The sequence below is a fragment of the Bos indicus genome, chromosome 11, assembly GCF_029378745.1.
Source record: "Bos indicus isolate NIAB-ARS_2022 breed Sahiwal x Tharparkar chromosome 11, NIAB-ARS_B.indTharparkar_mat_pri_1.0, whole genome shotgun sequence".
NCBI lineage: Eukaryota > Metazoa > Chordata > Mammalia > Artiodactyla > Bovidae > Bos > Bos indicus.
The window spans coordinates 97,923,821-97,949,913 of record NC_091770.1 but is presented as its reverse complement, the minus strand read 5'-3'; the positions used below and the strand labels follow the sequence as shown (position 1 = coordinate 97,949,913).

General features: G+C 56.4%; 1 protein-coding gene across 1 annotated transcript in view; it reads left to right on the top strand.

Annotated features, from left to right (window-relative positions):
- Window positions 1-26,093, top strand: part of NIBAN2 (niban apoptosis regulator 2) — a 52,497-nt gene that overhangs the window by 21,888 nt on the left and 4,516 nt on the right. Inside the window, exons 2-8 of the mRNA XM_019970880.2 lie at window positions 10,181-10,311; window positions 13,681-13,809; window positions 17,046-17,151; window positions 18,315-18,482; window positions 23,896-24,011; window positions 24,549-24,653; window positions 24,750-24,912. Coding sequence (XP_019826439.2) covers window positions 10,181-10,311; window positions 13,681-13,809; window positions 17,046-17,151; window positions 18,315-18,482; window positions 23,896-24,011; window positions 24,549-24,653; window positions 24,750-24,912 — 918 coding nt within the window. The remainder of the gene's footprint in view (window positions 1-10,180; window positions 10,312-13,680; window positions 13,810-17,045; window positions 17,152-18,314; window positions 18,483-23,895; window positions 24,012-24,548; window positions 24,654-24,749; window positions 24,913-26,093) is intronic.

Sequence of the window (26,093 nt, the reverse complement as noted above, 5' to 3'; positions counted from 1 at the left end):
CCTGGCCTCTCCCTCTGGGTTTCCTCCTTGTCGGTTCCTCCTTTGTGCCAGGTCAGTTCCAGATGTGGTGGGTGCTGTCTGGGGGCATCAGAGAGGGAACAGGCCTTACCCACCTTGAGATCACTGGAGATGAGGGAGGCTACGGGAGTGGGTGGAGGTCCCATCCAGCCTGGGGACCTCCTGGGGGGAAGGGGCATTGGAGAGTGAGGAGGAGGGGTATCCCTGACCTGGGGGAACCCCACGGTGAGGAAGGGCGTTCAGGGTCTGCAGGTGCACTGAGGAGCTGGATCTTTGTCTTCAAGGCAGTGGGAGCCAGGGACGCGTTTGAGCAGGGGAGGTTCAGTGTGAGAGTTCTAACAAAAAGATCCCTGTGGCTCCTGTGTGTGGGAAGGACAGGGAGCGAGCCAGGAGTGGAGGTGGGGGAAATTTGGAGGCTGTGGCAGGAATAAGCTGGGAGGGGGCCTGGGCTGGGGCGAGGGTAGGCAGTGACTAGTGGTGTAGTCTGGGTTGAGCTGTTCTGGCCTCTTGACCAGCCCCGAGTCAGTTAGGAAGCCCACCACCCTGATGGCCGTGTGCTGGGGGGCATAAGCGCTCAGGAGTGGGGTGACCCTGGATCGGCCCCTAGCCCTCTCTGGGCACTGTCCCCTTCAGGGGGTTCGGCTGTCCCCCTTGGGGGCGCCCAGTTGTCCTGCTCTCTTCTTGCCTTTGGCTCTGCAGGATTCTAGCTACTGTTTCAGGCTTTTCTCACGGGCGGGCTGCCAGACCCCCTCCCCTGCTGGCCGATGGAGCCTGTCATTACCCCCCTCTTCCTGGCTTTGCCCCTGATTACAGGCCCTGAGTGGGAGCCTTGTCAGCCTGTCTGACCGTGGCCACCCACCCGGCCAGTGTGGTGAGAAGCCCCAGTGGCTGGCAGTCTGCAAGGTGGAGGTGAGATGCATTCGCCCAAACTTTGGTTCCCTGTTAACACTCAGACTGTTCTGGGTCCCTATAACTGACAAGCTGTGTGTCCCCCGAGGAGTCACTTCACCTCTCTGAGTTTCAGTTTTCTCCTCTATAGAATGAGGACAACACATCAAATGACTCGTGTGAACCTGGGTGCAGCGGGGCTGCGAGCACGTGGCCGCTGCGGTTATGTGTTAATAATGATAATGGGGTGATGGAGCAGAGAAGCCCTGGGCCATCATGGGGGCTGGCATGCCGACCCAGCTCTGCCGGAACCTGCTGTGTGGCCTTTGGAGAGTGTCCCTAGTGCTCTGGCCCTCTCGCTTGTCCTGCTCTCCCAGGTGATGGAGATGGAGGCACTCTGGAGCACTCTGACGCAGGCAAGCTCGGTCCCTGCCCCCACTCCACCTCTCCTGTTCCTTTGGCTCTGGGTGGGGTTGGTATCCCTGGCTGCCTGCCCGCCTCCCCACCCCCTCCAGCCCCCCGCAGTGCTCTGGGAACCAGGCAGGCAGGTTGTGGGCCTGCTCCGCCCTGCAGGGTGCTGGTTTCAGTCCGCAAATCTCTCAGCCCTGAAACCCGGCTGGCCTCATGGGTGAGGTGTGGCCCCCGAACCCACTGGAGGGACCGGATGAGCCAGGGTCAGGTCTGGCACGGTGCCCTCAGCTCGGGACAGTCCAGGGCTGGGACCAGTGTGAGGCCCCCAGGGTTGGGCCAGGGCTGATGCGATCTTGGCTTGTGATCGTCCCCTTCCTCCCAGCACCTTGTCAGCGTGGAGGCGGGTCCCAGATCGGCCGCTGCTGCTCCCCAGTTGAGGGACTGGGCAGGGCTCAGTTCTCTGGGGCTGGGCCTCCTCATCGGAAACATTCCTCCAGTTCAGACACCACCTCTCCAGGGCTGAGCTGAAGGTCTGGGCGATGGTCCACATGACACAGGTGTGGCGTGTGCTGGGCTTGGGAGGTCCACGAGAAGGCAGAGCATCTCCTGAGCTTGGCATGGAGGCTCTCGGGGCGCACCTTTCTGGGCCTGTTCTCTGCGGACCCCTATAGCCTTTCCTCCCATCGTCAGCTCAGCAAGCCCCTTCTCTCTGGGCACAATGGCCCCCAGAGTTTCCAGGGGACTTCAGGCCACCTCAGGGCCTCTCCGACTTCTTGCCCAGCCCCCGCTATCTGAGTGCAGGAAGTAGCGTGATCCTTAATGTTGTCAGTTTGGAAAATCAGAGATTAACATGCTTCCGGCTGCCTTGCCTGCTGCTGGTGCTGGCCCTGAGGTTGGGCCAGGCCAGGGTTGCCCAGCCCCTGTTTCAAGGGCCTCTCCCTGGCTTAGAGGAAGCTTGGACAGGAGGTGCTTAAAAGGGGCCCTGTTAGCGACACACCTCCCCCTCGCCAAGATGAAGTGTATTCTGCTCGTTAGCCCGTGAGTGTGTGTTGAGTTGTGTCCGACTCTTTGTGACCCCATGGACTGTAGCCAGCTAGGCTCCTCTGTCCATGAAATTCTCCCGACAAGAATACTGGAGTGGGTTGCCATTTCCTCCTCCAGGGGAATCTCCCCAACCCATGGATTGAATCTGCATCTCCTGCATTGGCAGGCAGATTCTTTACCGCTGAGCCACCTGGGAAGCACTCTTTAACCCAATGATCTTATAAACTGACTACGCAGATACTGGTGTGCTGTTTGCAGAGGGAGAAACAAAGGCTCAGAGAAGGGAAGTGCCTTGACCAAGCCACACAGCATATTGGGAGCAGAGTTGAAGCCCAGAGCTGCATGCCCAGTGGAGATGGTGCTGAGTTGGCAAGTGAGGGGTGATGCTGAGTCTTGCTCCCCTCACCCCAGTTCTCCCGTCCAGCCTGAGGGGACTGTGGTCAACTCCCACTCCGAGCTGACTCACCAGCAGCTCAGATACGGTGCTGAGACCAGCACCCCAGTCAGCTTCTGGGGCCAGCACAGCACTGATTAGATTGTCGTTGAGATTTTAGATCAGCTGAGCTGATAGGAACCCACCCACCCATTTTGCCAGTAGGAAGGTTGAGGTCCAGAGCAGATGGACAAGCGAGTTCCCAGTAGGAGTGAAGGTTCCCTGCCGGTTCCACCAGACAGGGGCTGGAGACCCCCAGACCACTCTTGGCTCTGATTGTCGCCAGCTGCGTGACCTTGGAAAAGTCACCTTGCCTTTCTGAACCTTGGTTTCCTTATCTGTAGAATGGGACTGTAAAACCTGCCTTGCCCACCTCTGGGAGCAGGTGGAGACCCAGCAGGAAAGTGTAAGACAGGCTTTGGAAATTGTGTTGGGAATGAAGAGGCTTTACGAGGTGGGGGTTTGTGCAGGCTTTGGTGTGAGACTAGGTTTAGAATCTACTTCTTTCACCTTCTAAGCTGAGTGTCTTTCAGAAGGTCTCCAAGTCTCCCTGCACCTCAGTTATCCTGTCTATAAAGGGGAAGTGACAGGATCTCTCAGCATTACCTGAGGGGTTGAACGTGCCGAAGTCCTGCATGGCGAGGCACCCTGGTCCCCTCTGGGAGTTAGTGCTGAGGGTCCGAGTCAGGAAGACTAGAGGGTAAGGAGGGTCCCCCGGGTCACCCTCAATGGTTCCAGAGGTGCACAGTTTGTTGACTGTGAGTGAGATGGCCTTTCGAGAGCCATTAATCCACGGTTCCAGTCCTGCTAAGAATCAGAGATAAGGATGCAACCAACTTGCTTCAAGGCTTGGCTCCAAAACAGCCTCCAGGTCGGGGGAGAGAGTTGTGTGTATTTCACCCTGGCCCCGACGTGCTGGGCAGTGGCCTCTTCAGATCCCAGCGGAGCCCACTGCCTTCACGCTGTGGACATTGCCTCGAGGTAGAGGCCGTGGGTGGGCAGTGGCTCCCTGGGGTCGCAGAACACAGTGGTGGCTGGGCACAGAGCCCCAGACTTCAGGGGCTGTCCTCCTGGGCTCATAAAGAAATCACGACCCCCACAGGTGGTTCCATGACAACCCCAGGAAGGTGCTCAGGAGCTTTTGTGAACTGATGAGTGGCATGACCTTTCGTAAACCATTAACCTTTCTGGGCCTTGGTTTATTCCCTTGTAAATGGAGGATTTATTTACCTATATTCACCTCCAGGCCATTTGAAGACTTTGGGGGTGTGCATGGGGCCCTGTGTCTGAGTGGGGAGAGCTTGCCTCCTTATTCGGCAGGAGGTGCTGGGAGGGGGCCCCAGGAGGGCCCAGCGATTGGCCCCGGTGCCCCAGGAGTCCCCCCAGGGTCAGGTGGGAGCCCGGGTTCCCACATGTGCCTTGCACAAGGCCAGTGTCCTCACCTCCTCACCTCTGTGCAGCTGCTTCTTCCTCGGGAGCCCTCCCTTTGTCAGGTTTTTGTTTATTGAAGAGCTACTGATCCTTATTATTTTGTGATTCTCTTCCTGGTCCTTTTTTTTTTTTTAATGTCATTATTGGATTTTTTCAAACTATGAAAGCTATACCTGCTAATAAAACTTCCAAGCAAAGTGAGGGTGGGATGATTTGAGAGAATAACATTGAAACATGTATATTATCGTATTTGAAACAGTCGCCAGTCCAGGTTCGATGCATGAGACAGGGTGCTCAAGGCTGGTGCACTGGGATGACCCCGAGGGATAGGGTGGGGAGGGAGTTGGGAGGGGGTTTCAGGATGGGGAACACATGTACACCCATGGCTGATTCATGTCAATGTATGGCAAAAACCACTATAATATTGTAAAGTAATTAGCCTCCAATTAAAATAAATAATTAAAAAAAAAACTCCCAAGCAGTCTCTGAGCACCATGATTGTGGTTATTTGGTCGCTTAGTCATGTCTGGCTCTTTGCGACCCCATGGACTGCAGCATGCCAGGCTCTCCTGTCCTTCACCATCTCCTGGAGCTTGCTCAAACTCACGTCCATTGAGTCGGTAATGCCATCCAACCATCTCATCCTCTGTCACCCCCTTCTCCTCCTGCCCTCAATCTTCCCCAGCATCAGGGTCTTTTCCATGAGCTGGCTCTTTGAATCAGGTAGCCAAAGTATTGAAGCTTTAGCATCAGTTCTTCCAATGAATATTCAAGGTTGATTACGATTATAGCAGCCACGTTTGTGGAGGTCTGGAATTGGATTCTGGGTGTGCTCATTTTACAGATGGGCGACTTGAGGCTCTGAGAGAGCTGGATAGCTTACGGGACCGGGGTCTTCAGGACTGGGATTCTGGCCGCCTCATGGGGCCTGAGGTGGGAAGGTGGGCTCTGTCGTTACCCTCGTATCTCTTTATCTGACAGCACCTAGGCCTGAGTCAGTGCAGGAAAGGAAGGAGGAGATGTGTGGGAAAGTGTCAAAGGTGGGTGAGGCCGGCACTCTGTCCTCTTTAGCCTCTCCCAGAAGCAACCTGGTTGCTGGGCAACCCTTCCCACCCCGCCCTCTCGGGGGAGGGATGCCCTGTGGGCAGTGGTCAGAGCCTGGCATCAGGAGGGGTCAGCGGGGTGTGGGCTAGAACCCTAACTGCTTTGGTCTGGGTGTGTGACCTCAGGTGAGCCCCTCACCCTCTCTGGCTCACAGTCCCCTTCGGGGTGTTGGTGCTCAGGCGCTTAGTTGTATCTGACTTTTTGCGACCCCATGGACTGTAGCCCGCCAGGCTCCTCTGTTCATGGAATCCTCCAGGCAAGAATACTGGAGTGGGTTGCCATTCCCTTCTCCAGGGGATCTTCCCAACCCAGGGGTCAAAGCGGGGTCTCCTGCATGGCAGGTAGATTCTTTATCACTGAGTAATTGGGGAAGCCCTTTGGGGTGATGAGGCCCCGAATCCCTGGCCTGTGGTGTCTCCAGAAGCCATGGGGGGAGAGCAGGAAGAACTCGTACAGGCAGGCGTGAAGGAGAGAGGGACACTTCAGGTCTCAGGGACCACTCACAGACACCAGGAAGGGACACTGAGTCATAAAACCCCTCTGGTGACTCCAGGGAGCTCACCGCTGCAGGGGGGCAAGGAGGGAGAGAGAGTGGGGTGCTGAGTGGTTTTTACAGGGAGAGGGCTGCCCAGGCTGTGACCCTCCTACCCCTACTGGAGCTTTGCAGGCCGGAGGAGCCTTCTCCAGGCCGGGATGCCCACCTACATCCTCTTTCAGCAGCATCTGGCCGGAGGGGCTGCTAGGGACACTTTTCAGGACTCCTCCCTGGGAGTTGTTTGTCCCTGGAGGCGACTGGACCCCCTACCCCACCTTCCTCCCGGAGGTCTTTCCAGCCCCGACATCTCGCCCCCCAACTCCTCATCCTCTGCACCAGCACGTGGCGGTTCCTCCAAGTTGTCTTAGGACATCTCTCAGGAGTGGGCTTAGGGGTTACCAAGAAGCCACCCGCGGCCCTCTTCCCCCTCGATCTTCCCTTTACAGTGCCTCCTCTGCTGCCAGACCTCAGCTGAGCTCCCCAGTTCCCTGGCGCTGTGTCGGGACCCTCCTTCTAGTCCCTGATCTCTCGCCCAGCCTGGTCCACAGCCCCCCAGGGTGTGGCCCAGAAGTGGGCACTCAGTAACTGCTTGGCTCAGCCCCTGCCTGTGCCAGGCGCCCCCCTCCTAGGGTTCGTACTCAGTCCTTAGAGGCCAGCCTCCCTCTGTCTCCCCATCCATTAGGCTCCCAAGTTGGGGAGCAGATTTGAATCACTGAGAGATCCCGTGTTCTCCAGTCTGTTTGCTTCTGGAATCCTAAATGGCAAAGAATTTATTTGAAAACAGGTCCAGGTATGTATGGTCCTCGAGTTCCAGTGGCAAGGCACATCTGTCATCGCAGCTGGGTGAGATGGGCCCAGGGCCCATGGGGTCGTCTTCTCCTTCCCTCTGAGTGAGGCACCCCACATTTCCGCCTCTCCCCTCTCCATTCTCTGCCAGGTGACTTCTCCCCCTGCTGCTCGTGCCCTCCCCTCCTGGACTCTGGTCCCACAGCCTCACTTGGATAACTCGTCTGCATCCCAGCACGAGAGATGAATTTCCTTCTTCCCCCTACTCTGCCCCTCTCAGTTCCACTGCTTCAGGCCTCACCTTTGCCTTCTGGCCCCATCTGGGTCACCTCGTTGTTTTTCACTTCTTGGCATCCTCTCCAACCCACAGTCCCACCCGACATGGGCCTCGATGCCCCTTGAAAGGGTGATTCCTGGGCCTTCTCCTGGCTGGGCCCTCCCTTTCCTGTCCTCCCCAGTCCAGCCTGGGGCCTTCTGCACCCAGACACTCCCTGCCTGGATGTGATGTCTGGGCTTTGCTGACTTGGCAGCTAGGAGCATGCTATGAGTCAGGCAGACCTGGGTTTGAGTTCCTGGCACAGGATGGGAGTTTCCTCCTGGGGGTGTCTCCCCAAGGGTCAGAGCAGTTCCTGGCCCCTCTGGATATGATGCTGTATCAGGCTGGGTGCACCAGGGCCGAGGCAGGCATCCTGGAGCTGTGGCTAGAGGACCCTTGAGATCCAAGGGCCAAACCTACCCATCTTGCCTGTTGGGAGAGTGCCCACTGGGTGTCTGTTGAGGCAGGGTTGGGACCAAAGCCTGGGCTGGAGGCTGAGAACCTGGTTCTCCTGTCCTGGGTCTGCCACCCTCCTGATCCCTAAAATGGACAAACCATAGCACCAACTCCCTAGGGTTTTCGTGAAGATTCTTTGGGGTCATGCATGTAAACCTTCCTACCCCATCGACTGGGGTTAACACTTAATAAAAGGGAGCGACTCTGATGATGACATGTTTTATTAATATTATTATTGTCTGCTTTCCTTTGTTGTTCAGTCTCTCAGTCATGTCCAAGTCTTTGTGAGCCCTGGACTGCAGCACACCAGGCTTCCCTGTCGTCCTTCACCATCTCCCGGAGTTTGCTCAAACTCATGTCCATTGAGTCAATGATGCCATCCAACCATCTCATCCTCTGTCATCCCCTTCTCCTTCTGCCCTCAATCTTTCCCAGCATCAGGGTTTTTTCTAATGAGTCAGCTCTTTGCATCAGGTGGCCAAATTATTGGAGTTTCATCTTCAGCATCAGTCCTTCCAATGAATATTCAGGACTGATTTCCTTTAGGATTGACTGGTTTGATCTCCTTTCAGTCCAAGGGACTCTCAAGAGTCTTCTCCAGCACCACACTTCAAAAGCATCAATTTTTTGGTGCTCAGCCTTCTTTATGGTCCAACTCTCACATCTGTACATGACTACTGGAAAAACCGTAGCTCTGACTTCATGGACCTTTGTCTGCGATCCTGTTTTCTCTATTTGGCCCCAGTTCATCGCCCCATCTCTTCCCCCACCACCCCTCCCACCTCATCGTTTTTCAGAACAATTCTCATGGCCTTTGAGAGAGTTCTGGTTGTTTATGGTCTTTAAAAAATAGGCATTCAAAGCAAATTCCTCATTTGTTCTCCCCTTACTACCCTGAAAACAGAATCTGAACAGACATGAGCTTGTTCCAGGAAGGGAAGCACAGGCCTGTGAAGAGGGACCCATGGGCTGAGCTGCCTCTGGAAGGGGTGGAGGGAGTGGATCTGCCACAGACCCTTGGTGTGGGGAGTGGCACCTCCTCTCAGCCTGGGCTCCAGGACTGCATTCCAGCGGTCTCACTCACTAGCTGTGTGACCTTGTGTCAGTGACTTAACCGCTTTGAGTCTCAGTGTCCTCTGTAAACGCGGATGACACCAACCATACCCCATATAGCTATTGCACGCATGCTAAGTCACTTCAGTCATGTCTGACTCTTTGCAACCCTTTGGACTATGGCCTGCCAGGCTCCTCTGGCCCTGGGATTCTCCAGGTAAGAATACTGGAGTGGATTGCCATGCCCTCCTCCAGGGGATCTTCCTGACCCAGGGATTGAACCTGTGTCTCCTGTGACTCCTGCATTGCAGGCAGATTCTTTACTGATGAGCCACCAGGGAAGCCCCATGGAGCTATTGAGAGGATTAAATGAAGCACTGTCCTCCTGGGTACTCTTGCTATCTAGGGACCAGCGGTGGGAAGGATGGCGTCATGTCAGCCCCTTTTCATTTGAGAAAGGACCAGGTCTTTGGAACCTTGAGTCCGAGACTGTTAGAGGTGGTAGGGCCTGTCCATGATTGAGTTGATTCTCCCAGTGTACAGGGGGAAACTGAGGCCCAGAGGGGAGCTGCACAGTAGGCCAGCACAGACCCAAGTCCAGCTAGTTAGGACAGGGAAGGCTTGCCAAGGAGGAGGCCCCTTGGTGTGGGTCATGACCCTTTGTGGACCTCAGTTTCTTCATCTGTCCATGGGGAGGCCTGGGCAGCTAGTGCCGGGCCTGCCCTTGCCCCTGGGACATCCCCTTCTTTGTTTAAAACCTGCTTTAGCAGGTTTAGCAGAAGAGAGAGGCCAACAGCCAGTGACTGCAGAGTGGTAGTTAATCCGGTGGATGAGTTCATTTTAGAATGTTGATCTTTTTTTTAATTGCAAAAAGAGTCATGCTCATAAAATAATTCAAATGCTAAACAAATGAATAACGCAGAACCTGAAACTCTCCTTCTGCTTCTCATTCCCACACTCAGATGTGCCGCCCTTAGCAGCCTGGAGTGCTGCCTCCTGGACCTCTTCTTTGAGGTCCCCAAGGGTAAATAACTCACATGCACCTACAGGAATAATCTTAAATGCGATGCTGTTCAACGTGGGAGTCTGCAGAGCTCCTGACGTGGCAGAGCGCGGACACCTCCTTTTGTTGCGTGTACCCAGGTCCCCTTCATCTTCTGTCCGACCTGAGTGAACTGTTGGGTATTGAATCATTCCCACCCCCCCATGCACAGTTGGCTTGTTTCTGGCAATTTCTGGTGCATTCTGTGGGCTGGATTCCTACAGGAGCAAGGGCCCCCATGCACACTTAGAACTGTGCACACGACCACCCTCCTCCTCCAAACACGCAGTCCTATCTTGCCACTCCCCCAGCTCCGGTTAAAGTGCCTATTCTCCGCATTCCAGCTGATGGGGAAAAGGAAATCTTCCCGTTTGCGTTCATTTGCTGGCTGGGGAGGCTGAGCATCTTTTCACTTGTCTGTCGGTTTCTTGTGTCTCTGTTGGTTTGACCGTCACGGTCATCGCCCCTTTTCCCGCCCAGAGGCTCACCCGGCCGTGTGTGGGAAAGGCCCCTCCCCGGCCAGAAATGCAACGCAGATGTGAGTGCGGAGCCCGTGTGGACGGTTTTATGAGCTGGGATTTGGGGCAAGGCGGATGCCCCTCCCTGGTCACTGCTTGGAAGCAGTCATGCCAACCTCAGAGCCCGTTTATCCTTCCCTTTCAGAGAAGACCGGGAAGATCCTGACGGAGTTCCTCCGATTCTACGAAGACCAGTATGGCGTGGCCCTCTTCAACAGCATGCGACATGAGATCGAGGGCACTGGGTTGCCACAGGCCCAGCTGCTCTGGCGCAAGGTGAGAGGCGCTGGGCAGAGGCGGGGCGGCCTCCGAGGGCCTGGGCAAGGATCCTTCCCTCTCTGGGCCTCTGTTTCCCATGGTTGCTGGATGGTCTTTGAGCGCCCTACCCCGGCTTCTGAATAGTGAGGTGACCTGGTTGTGGCATCGATGTCCCCGTGGGTGCCTCCTCCCAGAGCCAGACCCTCCTCCTGCCGGGCTGGGGCTCTGAGTCGTCTTGACAGGCCTGGTCCACGCCCAGCTCCTCCTCTTAGAGTCTACGTGCCCTCGAGCTAATGAGCTCACCTCATGGGGCCTCAGTTTACTCACCTGTGAATGGGGATTGGCACACCTCCCGTGCCAGGTGGCCGTGAGGATTAAAGATCTGTGGGCCAGGTGCCTGGGGCTGGACAGATGCTTGGCTGACGTGTCATCGTTTCTGGCCTTGTCATTAGCCTCTTATCAGTGGTAGGGTTATGTTTGCACAGTAAAGGTTTGTCCAGGAAGCTGCCTGTTCCCCACTGGGGGGTCAGAATGGGCCAGAGGAGGCTAGTAGAGCCTCCCAGGGTGGGGATCCTGTGGTCACCCCTGGCATCGGGGTGGGAATGGCACTGAGGAAGTGGGGGACAGGCGGCACCGGTGGGGCTGAGCACTTGGGGTGAGAAGCCAGGCCTTGGCTGTTTCTGGGGGTGCTGCAGTGGGCCCTTGTCTGGGTAGTCTGGGAGGGCTTCCTGGAAGAAGGGCCATCCCAGCTAAAGACCTGATGGGAGAAGGAATATCAGACCCAGGCGGTGGCATGTGCAGAGGCCCAGAGGTGAGCCCATGGCTTGCTTGGGATGGTGGAGGGCAGGACTCAAGCCAGGTTCCAGATTCCTGACTTGATTCCTCTTTCTGCCTTGACCCCTAGCCTGCCTGGGTGGAGGGAATGTCAGGCTGTGTGTCAGAGCATCACCTATCACTCTGATTTGGGGCCCAGGAAAGTCTGTCTGGTCTCCTGTTGTGATGGCAACCTGCCGACCTGTGACAGCAGAGGGCAGCTGTGGCCTGGGTGTCTGGCAGGGGTATACCTATGTGATAGCAGAGAGGGCTTTGGACCCACCTCAGAGAGCTGCTTCCCGTGGGCTGCTTGCTCCCCTATTTGGAAGGAAATGTCACAGGCAGCCTGAATTCTAATAACCCAAGACAGGAGCGGGGTTGCATGATGCATTCAGCATTTACCCTGCCTGAGAAGCGCCTTTCACACTCATCAGGTTGAGTGTTCATGGTCAGAAAATAGATGCAACGTGTCAGCAGGAAGACTAATATGAAATCAGCCACAGTTTCAGAAGAGGAGGGATTTTGGGTCCCATTTGCCACTCACAAAACTGACCATCATGAGGCTAAGTCATGGTAACAATAGAAATCATTATCATCATCACATAAATTGTTAGAAATAATACTACAATTAATATAGTAATAGTAGTGGTAAAAACAACAGTTCTTTTGCGTGGGTGCTGCTCATCAGCTGGCATGACATGGCTCAGCGGGACTGTGATTATGACCCGGCGCCCCTCCCAGAGGTGGACACCGGGGCTCAGGGAGGTAGAATTGCTTGTCCAGGCTCCCAGGGTGTAGGCTGCCGGAGCCTGGGGGCCTGTGCTCTCACCGTTCCCCGAAGATGCCCGTCAGTGGCATCAGAGAGCTTTGCAGAGTGCAAAATATTTGGCCTGGGCTGTTTCCTGGGTTCCACTTCCTGCAGACCTTCCAGTGGAAACACGACTCTGCCGTTTGAAAGTCTTAAAAATAAAACCCAAACCCACATCTGTAAACCAACCAACCAGCCATTACGGGCTGTCCAGGATCTGAGGGTGGACTTTAGGGGGCAGGGTGCCGAGCCCCACTCACCCGGGGAGGCCTGAGTGAGTTCCGGCTCTAAGCCAGAGTGGAGGCTGCAGACCCAGGGGAACAAGGGTCTGCCCGGGTGTCTGGAGAGCTCTTTGTGCTCCTTCTTTCTCTCTCACAGAGACCGGAGCTCAGGAGCTGGAGTGAGAGTAGGCCCCAGTCTAAATATAGACCATGTAGCCCGGGGGAAAGCCCACTGTCGGTGGTGTGGTGGGGAGGGGGTGCCTGGTGGAGAGGGGGGAACCATTTTCTTTTCCTGTAAATATTTTTGTCCCTGGGTAGGAAGCAGTCTTCGGGGTCCTATTGTTTGAGTACAATGGGCCCTCATTTTCCAGGAATGTTTTGGCATTTCCCCTCAAGAGTGGCAGGGAGGTTGCTGGGGAGAAGAGGCCTGGTGAGGAGACAGGCCTGGGGGTGGGGGATGCCTTGGGAGAGGCTGCTCACCTCTGACTGCAGCTGCAGAGCTCCGAAGCTAGGAGAGGTTAGGCCCCAGTCAAATTATACCTTCTCCCTTTATTACACAGGACACATGTTGCTTTTGCAGAAGGCCCCATATTGTAGAGCAGACGGAGGCTTCTGAGAGACAGGAACCCTTGACTCCTGCGCTCCTCCCACCCAGGAGCAGGGCTGTTCCCTCTTGGCCTCCTGTTATCTCCTTTCCGGAAGCTTCCCCGGTGCTCAGGCTGTTTATTCTCCCTTCCCCCTACCCAAATGTCAGTCTGAGGAGCCGGGAGACTGACGTAGACAGAACCCCAGTAGTGGTCATGGCAGCTCCTGTGTATTGTACTGCCTGCCCGGTGCCAACTGCCTGCATGATCCCTGCACGTGTCGTTGCGGCTGTCACTGTCCCATTTTACAGATGAGGAAACTGAGGCTCAAAGACGTGATGGGGCAGGCCTGAAGTCACACTGAGGCTGTGGTAGAGTCAAAGCTAGGGCTTTGCAGGGAGGTCTCAGTGTTTCTGCTGCCCACGCTGGGCACGAGTCTGCCAGGGTGTTGGTCAGATGGGAACACTCTGGGCTGAAGTCCCCTCCTCCCCCATCCGGGTTTGTGGAGACCATCTTGTCACCTGTCAGAGCTGGGGAGGCTCTATGGCACCACCTCCGTCAAGTTTGTGTTGCCCTGAGGGGAAACAGGCCCAGAGCAGGTGCCTGCGGGCCTGTCCCCTCCAGCCGGAGTGACCGTGGCACAGTCACACTGCAGGGGGAGTGGACGGGGAAGCAGCCTGCCTTGGGCTCTGGAGACCGTCCCGAGGAGGCCGCCGTGTCTGCTGGGGCCAGGACGGGGCGGGGTCCTGCCTGGCTCCCCCGTCACAGTGCTTGGCCTGCGCTCTAGTCCCGGCATCACAGTGCCTCTGGCTGGACCTAGAGTGGGGTGGGGGCCTTCGCTGCTCCCCAGCCCCATTTTCCCCATCTGCCAAATGGGTGTGACGCCGCGCCGCCTCGGAGGCCTCGGTGAGGAGTGAGGTCAGGGCGGACGGCCTCACTCCCCGCCCCTTGCCGCCCACAGGTGCCCCTGGAGGAGCGCATCATCTTCTCGGGGAACCTCTTCCAGTACCAGGAGGACAACAAGAAGTGGAGGAACCGCTTCAGCCTCGTGCCGCACAACTACGGGCTGGTGCTCTACGAGAACAAAGTGGTGAGGCGCCCCCCGGGCCCCCCGGGCCGGCCCAGCGCTTCTTCCACATCCCCGCAGCCCCCTACTCTGCGATCGTTAATGCTGCACGCCCCCCGACTCCTGAACGTGAGACCCATATGTCCACCCTCAGCCAGCCACCGCGCCCGTCTCGCTGTCACCAGATGCAAAGCCAAACCTCAGCGTCTTTCCCTTCACCCTTTCCTGCCTGCCTAAAGCGGGGGCCCCTCTCGGAGTGGCATTTCACCCATCCAGGCACCCGGCTCGCTGGGGGTCCCCTTTCACTCTGCCTCTCCCCCAAGAAGCAGCCCATCACTGGCACCGGCTCATCCCCATGGCCCTCCCAGTCTCTCCACCTCCAGGGCCCTCCTCCCCCATCAGCCCCCTTCCTGCCTTGGGCTTCCACAGTCACAGCAAACTGGCCATTCCCCTGCCTCAGAGCACTCCTGGGTGCTGGTCCTGTCTTTTTTCCTTCCTGATGCCTCTGCTCGCAACTCCCTGCCTGAAGCAGGGAAGCTGGGGGATGACTGTCCTTTTTTTAAAAATTTATTTATTTTGGTTGCGTTAGGTCTTTGTTGCTGTGTGTGGGCTTTTTTAGTTGTGGCGAGTGGGGCCTGCTCTCTAGCTGTGGTCCATGGGCTTCTTGTTACAGTGGTTTCTCTTGTTGCAGAACACGGGCTCTAGGGTGCTCGGTCTTAGTAGCCCAGCAGCAGGTGGAATCTTCCTGGACCAGGAATCGAACCCGTGTCCCCTGCATTGGCAGGCAGATTCTTAACCACTGGACCGCCAGTCTGGGGATGAGTGTCCTTTGCCTTGGGCCCTCGGGGAAGACCAACCTGGTTGAACTACAGACCCAACTTCTTCTGCCACACATTCCTCTAGAACAGCCAAAGGACAGGCTTGAGCACTCTGTTTTGAGGCAAATCAGTGTTGTTCAGTCGTTCAGTTGTGTCTGACTCTTTGCGACCTCATGGGACTGCAGCCACCAGGCTCCTCTGTCCTCCACTATCTCCTGGAGTTTGCTCCAATTCATGTCCACTGAGTCGGTGATGTTATCTAACCATCTCATCATCTGCCACCCCGTTCTGCTCTTGCCTTCAGTCTTTCCTAACATCGGGGTTTTTCCAGTGAGTGGGCTTTTCGCATCAGGTGGCCAAAGTATTGGAGCTTCCGTTTCGGCATCAGTCCTTCCAGTGAATATTCAGGGTTGATTCCCTTTAGGGTTAACTGGTTTGATCTCCTTGCAGTAGAATAATACTTTGGCCACCTCATGTGAAGAGTTGAATCATTGGAAAAGACTCTGATGCTGGGAGGAATTGGGGGCAGGAGGAGAAGGGAACGACAGAGGATGAGATGGCTGGATGGCATCACTGACTCGATGGACGTGAGTTTGAGTGATCTCCAGGAGTTGGTGATGGACTTCATGGGGTCGCAAAGAGTTGGACATGACTGCGACTGAACTGAACTGAACTGAACATAAGCAGTCAGGAGCAACCGATGCCTCAGGGCAGCAGTTCTCAGTGCACAGAATCACCTGGAAGGCTGGTGTAAAAACAGGTTGCTACCTGTGACTGATTCATGTTGATGTTTGACAGAAAACAACAAAATTCTGTAAACAATTATCCTTCAATTAAAAAATAAATTCCATTAAAAAATAAACCTCCAAATAAATAAATAAATTATATTAAAAAAAATTCCAAAAAACAACAACACACACCATGTTGCTGGGCCTACCCTCATTTGATTCACGTCTGCAGTGGGGCCAAGAATATGCATTTTTGACGAGTTCTCATGTGACTTTGATGCTGCTCATCAGGGACCACTTTGAAAATCATTGCCTGGGAGGTTTCAGCTGCTCTCAAGAAATATGTTGGGTGGTGACCCCTAGTGGCAGGGTGCAGCATGGCAGCCCTGCTGTATGAGCACCTACATCAGAACTATTTTTTGTTCCCACTGGTCTAAGAAAGCAATTCAGTCGCTCGGTCGTGTCCAATTCTTTGTGACCCCATGGACTGCAGCGTGCCAGGCCTCCCTGTCCTCTACTATCTCCTGGAGTTTGCCCAAGTTCATATCCATTGAATCAATGGTGCCATCCAACCGTCTCATCCTCTGTCACCCTCTTCTCCTATCTTCAATCTTTCCCAGCATCAGGGTCTTTTCCAGTGAGTCGGCCCTTCGCATCAGCTGGCCAAAGTATTGGAGCTTCAGCATCAGTCCTTCCAATGATATATTCTCCTCCCAAGGGGCCTTGTGTGGTGCTCAGGACCTAGAAAGTTAGTGGGCAGTTCAGGGTAATCAAAAACCCTGGGCTCTAGAGGCTGACAGGCCAGGTCCACGTCTTAGGTTGGCTACCTTACCAGTTATGTGATGTTGGGGCTCGTAATGGTGCTCACCTCTGGATTGTGAGAATTCTGTGAAATAAAGCATTCAGGGCCCATAGGACAGTACCTGGTAGGTAATGATAGTTGCCTACCACTAGGCTAGTGACAGCTGCTCCTTGTAGAGGCGGCAGTAGCAGTGGTGATAACATTAGGTTGGCCAAAACGATTTTCCAGGTTTTTTTCCTGTAAGATGTTACGGAAAACCCCAAATGAATTTTTTGGCGAACCCAGCCATAATCACATCAGGTCGCTTACTGACCCTTGCTGTGGCGGGCACTGTGCTAAACGTTACCCAGTTATCTCCCTGGGTGCTTAGGGAGCCCTGTGGGGTAGGAACTATTATCACCCCGGTTTTATAGATGAGGAAGCTAAAGCATGTTGCTGTTACTTAGTTGCTAAGTGGTGCATAGCCCACCAGGCTCTTCTGTCCATGGGATTCTCCAGGCAAGAATACTGGAGTGGGTTGCCATTTCCTTCTCCAGGGGAATCTTCCTGACCCAGGGATTGAACTGGTGTATCCTGCATTGGCAGGTGGATTCTTTACTGCTGAGCCACCAGGGACGCCCAAACTAAAGCACAGGAGGTGTTATTCTTGACATCACACACGTAGTACTTAGTGAAGCTAGGATTTGAGCCCCGAGCCTGGGTCCTGCTCAGGACACCATGTTGCCTCTAGTCACAATAATGATCAAACTCCATCTCTCTCTTCTCTTCCTCTCCTCCTCCTCCTCCTCCTCCTCCTCCTCCCTGTCTTGGGCAGGGAACACTGAGTGGGGCCCTGGGGCCGGGTAGAGACATGGGGTTTGGGCTTGGCCATACCTGTAGCTGCCTCCACCATCTCTCTTGCCCCCTCCTCAGGCTTATGAGCGGCAGATCCCACCCCGAGCTGTCATCAACAGTGCGGGCTACAAAATCCTCACCTCCTTGGACCAGTACCTGGAACTCGTTGGCAACTCTTTACCAGGTAAAGGGACCACCCATCCCAGGCCAAGTGCCCAGGGATTTGGCCATAGAGTGTGGGGGGCATCCCTGGTTCTGGAACTCCATGTTTGCAGGAACAGCAGCTGGGCTAGAGCTGTGGCAAGTGCCCAGCACAACCTGAACCTCCAAGGGGGGGGGCCTGAGAGGGATTTGCCTGAAGTCACCCAGGGAATTGGGGCCACGCCAGTGTGAGTCCCACCCAGCCCCCACTTCCTGAGCCTGGTGATCACAGCTGTGCAGGGGGCTTACTCTGTACCCTGTCCCTTCCTGGGTCCCTGAGAGGTTCCCGGAGAAGATGATCCAGGTGCCCCACTTTGTAAGCTGCCAAGTCAACGCTGCATTTGTGGGGAGCCATCCTAGGTGACCCCACCCCATCAGAGACACCCAGAAGCTTTGTGGGATCACGTCCACCTCTTAGCTGATCCCAAGGAGACCAAGGGGTAGTGAGATGCCCCTGTGTGGGACTTGGTGATCGAGGACTCAGCTAGAGTCTGGTTTTCCTGGATTCCAGCCCCTGCACTGGGAGGGCTGACCTTGGGGTGTTGTGGAGACCCCACGAGGTGCTGTGTGTGTGGTGAGCCTAGCACAGGGACCCAGAGCCAGGACCCAAAGAAGAACTGCCATTGTCCTGTTATTAACAGGAGTGACCAGGTCACAGCCCAGGACCACTTATCTCTGTGGATCTCGAATATCCATGCGGACAAAACAGAGAGAAAAAAAACCCCTTTTATTTATTCTGTATCCCCTGCCCCCACGCCTCCCTCCTACTTTGGACATTTAAGCCACCCTTTGGCTTCTGCAGCTGAAATTTGAAGGGAAACCCAAGATAGTAATGCTTGGCCCTTGACCCTGAGGGCTCCAGCCCTGTGTTATTTGTGCCTCCTGCGTAGAGTTTAGAACTTGACCCCAGGGAGGTGGACGCATTACCAATGCTAAGAATTGCTGCCGGTGGGGCAGGGGGGGCAGGCCTTCTCTTAGCCAAGCTGTGGAGACTGAGAGAAGCGGCCTCCCCATGGACTCTGGTCATTCTGGGACAGGCCAGCCCTCTCTGGACCCGGAGGGGCAGGGCGAGGGGTCAGCTGCTGGCCGTTCTCTGGCCGAGGGAAGCCACAGAGGGCAGCCGCTTAGTGGGTGCTGTCTCCACAGGGACCACACCGAAATCGGGCTCTGCCCCCATTCTCAAGTGCCCCACGCAGTTCCCGCTCATCCTCTGGCATCCTTCAGCGCGTCACTACTACTTCTGCATGATGACGGAAGCCGAGCAGGACAAGTGGCAGGCCGTCCTGCAGGACTGTGTCCGACACTGCAACAATGGTGAGCCACCCCTTGAGGCCCCGGGAGCTGGGAGGGGTTACCGGGTGCGTTGCTGAGTGGTGACACCTAGTGGCCGACTGTGGTGTGGCACCCCTGCTTTATGAGCCGTTTTCCTTTTCCTTCTGGGGTTTTAGAAACCACGGTCAGGTCAGTTCAGTTCAGTCGCTCAGTCGTGTCCGACTCTTTGCGACCTCATGGACTGCAACACGCCAGGCCTCCTGTCCATCACCAACTCCCGGAGTTTACTCAAACTTATGTCCATTGAGTCAGTGATGCCATCCAACCATCTCATCCTGTCATCCCCCTCTCCTCCCGCCTTCAGTCTTTCCCAGCATCAGGGTCTTTTCCAGTGAGTCAGCTCTTCACATCAGGTGGCCAAAGTACTGGAGTTTCAGCTTCAGCATCAGTCCTTCCAGTGAACACTCAGGACTGATTTCCTTTAGGATGGACTGGTTGGATCTCCTTGCAGTTCAAGGAACTCTCAAGAGTCTTCTCCAACACCACAGTTCAAAAGCATCAATTTTTCGGTGCTCAGCTTTCTTTATAGTCCAACTCTCACATCCATACATGACTACTGGAAAAACCATAGCCTTGACTAGACGGACCTTTTGCCCTTAATGTCCCTGGTGGCTCAGTTGACCTTCCCTGGTGGTTTAGTTGGTAAGGAATCTGCCTGCAATGCAGGAGACCCAGGTTCAATCCCTGGGTGGGGAAGATCCCCTGGAGAAGGAAATGACAACCCACTCCAGTATTCTTGCCTGGAAAATCCCATGGACAGAGGAGCCTGAAGGGCGAGAATCTATAGAGTTAAAAAGAGTCAGACGTGACTTAGCTACTGAACCACCAACCACCACTTTTCCTTCTGGTTTTTGGAAACCATTGTCATGCTGCCCTTAACCCTCTCCCTTGATGAAGACTGTTCTGTGACGCTGAGAAAAAAATATAGGAAATTGTTTCCGAGGGATGTGGTTGTTGAGCTCCTGAATCACAGAATAAAAACCCTGATTCTGCCACTTTCCAGCAACATGATCTTAGGAGACCAACTTGCCTCTTGGAGCCTCTGTAAAATGGGGACAATATTTTCTCCTGTGTCTGAGAGGGTTTAGGAAGATTCACAGTTCTTGGTAAAGATTTTTTTATGGTGTCATTTCTTTCTTATCACTGACCTGCCTGGTAGTGTAGGAACTTCACTTCCCCACTCAGGGCCTCGTTCTTGTCTATAAAGTTACAAGGTCTCTTCCGCCTCACTTACTCATTCAACAAACCTTTCAGTGTTTCTCTGAGCCAGACCCAGGCCTGGCTGGGTGCTGAGAGTGCAACAGGGAAGCAAGACCTGGTCCCTCCCCCCACTCACTGCCAGCAGCCTAGGGGTAGGGGGGACAGATGTTAAACAGACGAGGACACCAGGGGGTGATGAGTCAGGACTGTGCTAGGTGCTGGGTGGGAGCCACCCAGGGAGCTTGGAGGGTGTGTATATACTGGGGGTTTGCTGAGCTTGTATGGGAGGAGGGGCTGATGAAGGCAGCATCCTTGAGGAGGCAGTGGTTCAGCTGAGACCTGAAGGATGCATAATTCTAGAACAGAGGGAGGTGTGTTCCAGACAGATCGCAGCGAGCATGAAGGGAGGCGTGGCGTGGGGGCGCTTCAGAGGAAGACGCATGAGGCCCTGAACTTGGGAGGGGGTGCCCGGAAATGGGACTGGCAAGGCACTGGGGTCAGGTCTGGAGGGCCTCATGAGGCTCAGAGGAGTTTGATCAGAAAGGCTTGATTGTCTCTTGGTGGGAGGGTGTGGGGGACAAGGGGCTTTCTGCCCCTGAGGGAGGAACAACCATGTCCCAGACCCTGAGCTTCCCTCCTGGTGACTGGGCCACCGCTCCCCCCCCATCCCGACCCATCTCTGCTCCACCCTCCCTGGCTGCTGGCGCACCTCGGGCACAGCTCCACTTGGAGGCCAGACCATGGGCACCCACGCCTAGAGGCGGGCCGTGCGGTGACTTGGCTCACCTCACCTGTCCTCTGTCCTCTCCACTCTCCAGGGCCGCCTCTGCCCTGGCTGGAATCTGCTGGGTGGCAGGAACCAGGTCTTTGGTCAGGCCAAGCCCTGCCATCCACAAAGGGCCTCCTGTTTCCAGGTCCCTGGGGGCTGCGGGGCTAGGACTGGGCGGAGTGATCTGGGCTCTGACCGCCTGACCCGGGGTACCTTTTCTCCTCCCGTCCTCCCCTTCGTCCCTGGCCCAGGCCCCTCCGTCTCCAAGTTTCCAAGGCTAATGGCAGACCTGGCCAGGTGACCCCAGGCCAAGCTGGGTGGGGACCGACCAGCGGGAAGAAGAGCTGACATTCATTTCCCCACATGCACAATGGTGGTTGTGATCAACTAGATTGCTAGATTATGGGGAGGAATCAATGGGCGGGTCCTGGGGAGAGCTCTTGGCCCTGTGCCTGGCACATAGCGAGTGCTGAGCTGGGAGGCTGAGCGGGTCTGTGGGCAGGCGGGGAGGCCGGGGGAGAGCTGCTGGGGCCGGGTGGGGAGCAGGGGCGTCCTGCAACTTGGTGTCAGGAGCTGATGGGGCGGTTTCAGAGGAGCCTCCCCCGCCCCTCCCCCGCCCCAGAACTGTGGGAAAGTTCTCAGCTTCCTCGGAGGCTGGGTCTGGAATTTGTGGGGCCTGGAATTGCTCATTCCGGGGGCTGCCAGGAAGTTGGTGGGGAGGGCCGGAGGAGGCCAAGCTGGGTGGACGCCAGCTTGTCCAGGGTCCCCCTCACATCCTGCATTCCTGGAGCAGCTGGGGGCAGCAGGGGCGCTGAGCTGGGCTTCAGGGTGGGCCGGGGGTGCCGAGGTCAAGGCCTCTTCCTGTCTGCCCGCTGTCCCCGCCTCCTCTGCGGGACTGAGGAGTGCCGCTTCCTTTCTCAGCCTGACCCCAAGGACCCCACGGGCGGGCGGGAAGCCTCCAGGTCTCGCTGGAGCCAGTGGGCCCGGGTTCCAGCCTGGGGCAGCCACCCTCTAGTGACTGTGTGACTTTGCTTCCCTGGGCCTTGAGAGCCACCGGCCCCTCTGAGAGCTGCGTGCGGGAATGCGTGTGGGGTCTCGGCCTCAGTCTACGGGGGCTGCCGTAACAGCCTGGGTGGCTTCAACAGCAGAAGTCAGCTTTTGCACAGTTCTGGACGCTGGAAGCCCCACATCCAGGTGTCAGCAGGGTGTTTTCTTCTGAGTCTCCTTGACTAGGAGGCAGCCAGCATCTTCCTGGGGTCATCGCATAGTCCCTGCTCTGTGTGTGCCCTGTTTCTTTGTCCAGATTTCTTCTTATAAGGACACCAGTCATATCGGACCAAGGCCCGGCCTAATCCCCTCCTTTTAACTTAATTACCTAAGTCCTGGGCTTCTCAGGGGGTGCTAGTGGTAAAGAACCCTCCTGCCAATGCAGGAGACGCAAGAGATGCAGGTTCAATCCCTGGGTCGGGAAGGTCCCCTGGAGGAGGAAATGGCAACCCACTCCAGTATTCTTGCCTGTAGAAGCCCATGGGCAGAGGAGCCTGGTGGGTTTATAGACCAGGGGGTCACGCAGAGTCGGACACGACTGAAGTGACTGAGCATGCACACGCATGCACCTAAGTTTCCGCATCCAGACATGGCCCCTTTCCGAGCAGCTGGGGGTCAGGACTTCAGCGCAGTACTTTGTCGGGACACGAGTCAGTCCCCAACAGCCAGGCTTGGGGGGAGGGCTCAGGAGAGGCCACCCTCACTTTTGACTCAGCCCCTCGGCATGCAGAGTAGGGATGTCCTGAGGGTCTGAGGCTGCACATCTGACAGGCTGGAGTCTGGGATGTCAGCCGCCTCCTTGCTGATGCCCAGCCCGTCCTGCCACCTGGAAAGCGGCCCCTGCCCAGCACGCCCAGCTTGCTGTCTGCAGAATGCAAGTGCCCGTGCATGAGAGAGGCTGCGTGTATAACACACAGCTGGATTTTCTAGGCAAAACCCGGTCTCAGGGAGACAGTGTCTCCCTCCTTAATTAAGCCTGCCTCCTCCCCCAGCCCAGCTGGGCAGCACCCGCCCCAGGGCTCTGTGGGACCCTCCTGCTCTGCCCTCGTCACTCCCTCCTGGGTGCAGGTTCTGAAATGCTCATGGCCCCATCCCAGTCCTGGGAGCTGCCACTGCCAGGCTGGGTTCCAGGCCAGTTTGTCCACTGCTGAGCCCCCCTCCAGCCCTGAACGGCAGTGATTCCTGGGTCACCCGGATGGTGGGAGGAGAGGCCCTCTCCACGCCGGAGAGGGGCTTTTTCTCTGTGGGGGTGACTCATTCCATATTTCATCACAGTGGGAGCTGGGATTTTAGAGGCCCCGGCTGCTGTTTGGCTCTGGGGACACAGCGGTCAGAGGCACAAGGCCAGGCAGGGGGCCGCCTCCTGCCAGGCTCTGAGGTGTTTAACCACGTCTTCCCAAAGTCGGATGTTGCAACTTCCTGCAGCCTGCCTCCCCAGCACCCAGGCGGAGGTCCACGTCTTGTTCAGCAACCCCCTGGTCAGCACGGGGGAGGTGGGCAAACTCCTCTGGGCCCCCACCGCCACCTCCTCTAACAAAGGCAGCAGAATGGTGTTCCCAGCCTCCCGGGTGCACAGCGGTGGGCACAGCGGACCCAGGGCCCCAGGAGCCAGTCGGGGCTGCAGTTCCTGGCGCAGGGAGTGCCCACCAGGCCTGCAGCCGGGCCCTGGCCTTCCCAGTCCACACTGTGGTCCCTGCAGCCCCTCCATGGGTGTGAGCGGTCAGGCTAGTCATAGTTCCCACTGTTCAGAAGGGAACGCTGAGGCCCTTTAGGGTTCGATGATCTTCCACAAGGCTTGGCAAATAACAGCCAGGGAGCCAAATTGGGCCCATCGCCTGTCTGAGTAAATCCAGTTTTATTGGCCTGTTCGTTCACACCCTGTCTGCGCTAACTTTCCTGCTACAGCAGCGGGTGGAATGGCTGGGACGGAGGTCACCAGCCTGCAAAGCTGCGTGCATTTACCATCTGGCCCTCTATGGGGGGAGTGTGCAGGCCCCTGATGGAGGAAGGGTCTCTGGGCGCCTCTGGTACCCCCTCTGCTGTGTTTCGAGGCCTCTCCTGGTGGGGGGAGGGTGGGCTCCCCCAGTGGTCCTGGCTCTGCCACTCACTGGCCTTGGCCCCTTGGTAGTGGCCTGACCTTGGAACCTGTTTCTTCATCTGTGAAAGCAGAAGCAACGACTTTGCCCACGTGTTGCACTGGTGGGAGGGCTTAAGGAGATGAGGAGGGTGCGAAGGAGGGTTGTCTTGCTGCTGCTGGCGGATTGTCACTGCTGTTAACTGTCACTGCAACCTCTCCTGTCGCTGTTACTGCAAGAGAGTGGGGGCCTGGGGCGGGGGCCATCCTGCCAACCTCCTCCTTCCGTCCCTCTCCCCGGGCAGGGATTCCCGAAGACTCCAAGGTGGAGGGCCCTGCATTCACGGACGCCATCCGCATGTACCGCCAGTCCAAGGAGCTGTACGGCACCTGGGAGATGCTGTGTGGGAACGAGGTTCAGGTGAGGCCGGGGAGGCTGCGGAAGTCCGCCCGGGGCCCAGAGGGTGGACTGAGCACGCCGGCGGGCCCCAGGGCACTGGCTGCAGTTTGGACCCAGATTACCAGCTTAGGTTCGGACGGGTGGAGGCTGAGGTGGGCCACACAGGTGGTTATTTTTGTTCAGTTTGTTACCCAAGCACCAACCCTGGCCTAGGGGCTGGGTGCCACTGAGAATAAGAGGGGCACAGTCCTGGCCCCTAGGGAGCTCTCTGTCTAGCAGGAGAAACACATTTGACTTCCGTGTGCCGGCAAGCAGGGCTGGGGGAGTATTCTAGATGGGGAGGCTGCACGCGCAGAGGTCCTGAGCTGGGGCCCCTGCTGGATCCTGCAGGACAGCCAAGCAGACCATCCGGGGCCTCTGGGAAGGATGCTTGGGAGACAGGGCAGTGGGGACGTGGAGCAAAGGGCAGCTTTGAGGGGGGCTTGAATGGCCGGGTTTGCCGGAACGTGGAGAGGGGCTGGGCATGCTCCGAACCCTGCCCCTGCCTCCCGGTCCCAGATCCTGAGTAACCTGGTGATGGAGGAGCTGGGCCCTGAGCTGAAGGCAGAGCTGGTCCCCCGGCTGAAGGGGAAACCGCAGGAGCGACAGCGGCAGTGGATCCAGGTGGGTGGTCTGGGCTCAGGAGTGGGGGTGGGGGGCCCACGGCTGCCCGGCACCCCCAGCTGGACGCTGACACCGACGCCGATGCCCTGCCCACAGATCTCGGATGCCGTGTACCGCATGGTGTACGAACAGGCCAAGGCACGCTTTGAGGCGGTGCTGTCCAAGCTGCAGCTGGCCCGGCCGGCCATGGAGGCGGTCATCCGCACCGACATGGACCAGATCATCACCTCCAAGGAGCACCTGGCCAGCAAGATCCGAGGTAGGTGGGCCACCTGCTCTGGTTGGCATCACGGGGTGGGCGGGCTGGGACCACCCACCCTCGGGGGTCAGGCCTCCCTCCTGCCTCTTTCAGGGATCCATGTACATGTCACAGCGATGACTTGATTCACTGATTATTTTTTAAAAGCCAGAATTAAATCTGAGCCCTTGTTCTTCCAACCCCTGTGAGTCATTTGATGGCTGTTATTTCTTTCCTTTGGCCTCATGTACAGCCAGTGGGATCTTCATTCCCTGATCAGGGATCGAACATGCGCTTCCACTGCAGGAAGCCTTAACCACTGGATCACTGGGGAAGTCCAGGTGGCTTTTGTCTCTGTAGACCCAGATCTTGGTGACCTAAGTGATGTTAGGAGGTTCCGGCCTTCTGTTCATCTTCGGGCAATCAGATTTATCATGGGCCATTTTAGCAACATCACCTGGACTTCGGGTGGCCCACGTTGAGCCTGCCTGTCCTTTCCCGGGTCAGGTGGTCCTCCTTTCTGTCCTGAGCCTGGTGGGATCCTTTTGCTCACTGCCGCGCCCAGCACACACCCCCTGGCCATGGTTGTGGCGGTCATTAGTTCCCCGAGGGTTACTCTGTACCACTTGTACTCGGCGTGAGCTGGCGAGGACACTGAGCTGACATTTATTGTGTGGAACAAGCAGCATTAGCTGGACAGGGGAGGAGGAGGGACGTCAGAGCACCCTTGGGTGAAAATGCCTTGGTGGGACCTCTTGGAGATTGTCCCTGTCCACAGTTTAGGCTGAGCCAGAGCAGAATTTGGGCTCAGGGTTTGCACAACCCAGAGACTCCTTGAATCCACTGGAGCGTTTTTTCATTTTTTTTTTAAAAAACAAAGGAGCAAAAAAAAAACAAAACAAAGGAGCAAGATCCCGCTCCGGCCCCCAAGGGTGGGTTTTCTCTTCCTCCATCTAAATGGAGAAACTGCTGACCTTGAGACCTTTACATGGCCATTTTCTTCATCTCTGGACATCATAGTTTCAGGAATATGAGGATCCGACCTGAAGATGCCTTGTTATCTGTGCTCCACTGTTAACCATTCCTCAAGAACCCTTCCCTTTGCTCATGTTGTCACCAGTGGTCTTCTCTAAAGAGTGACACAGCCGCCTGCCTCTAGCCTAGGGACCTGGGACAGTGGGGGTTGCTCCTGGGAGTGCCGT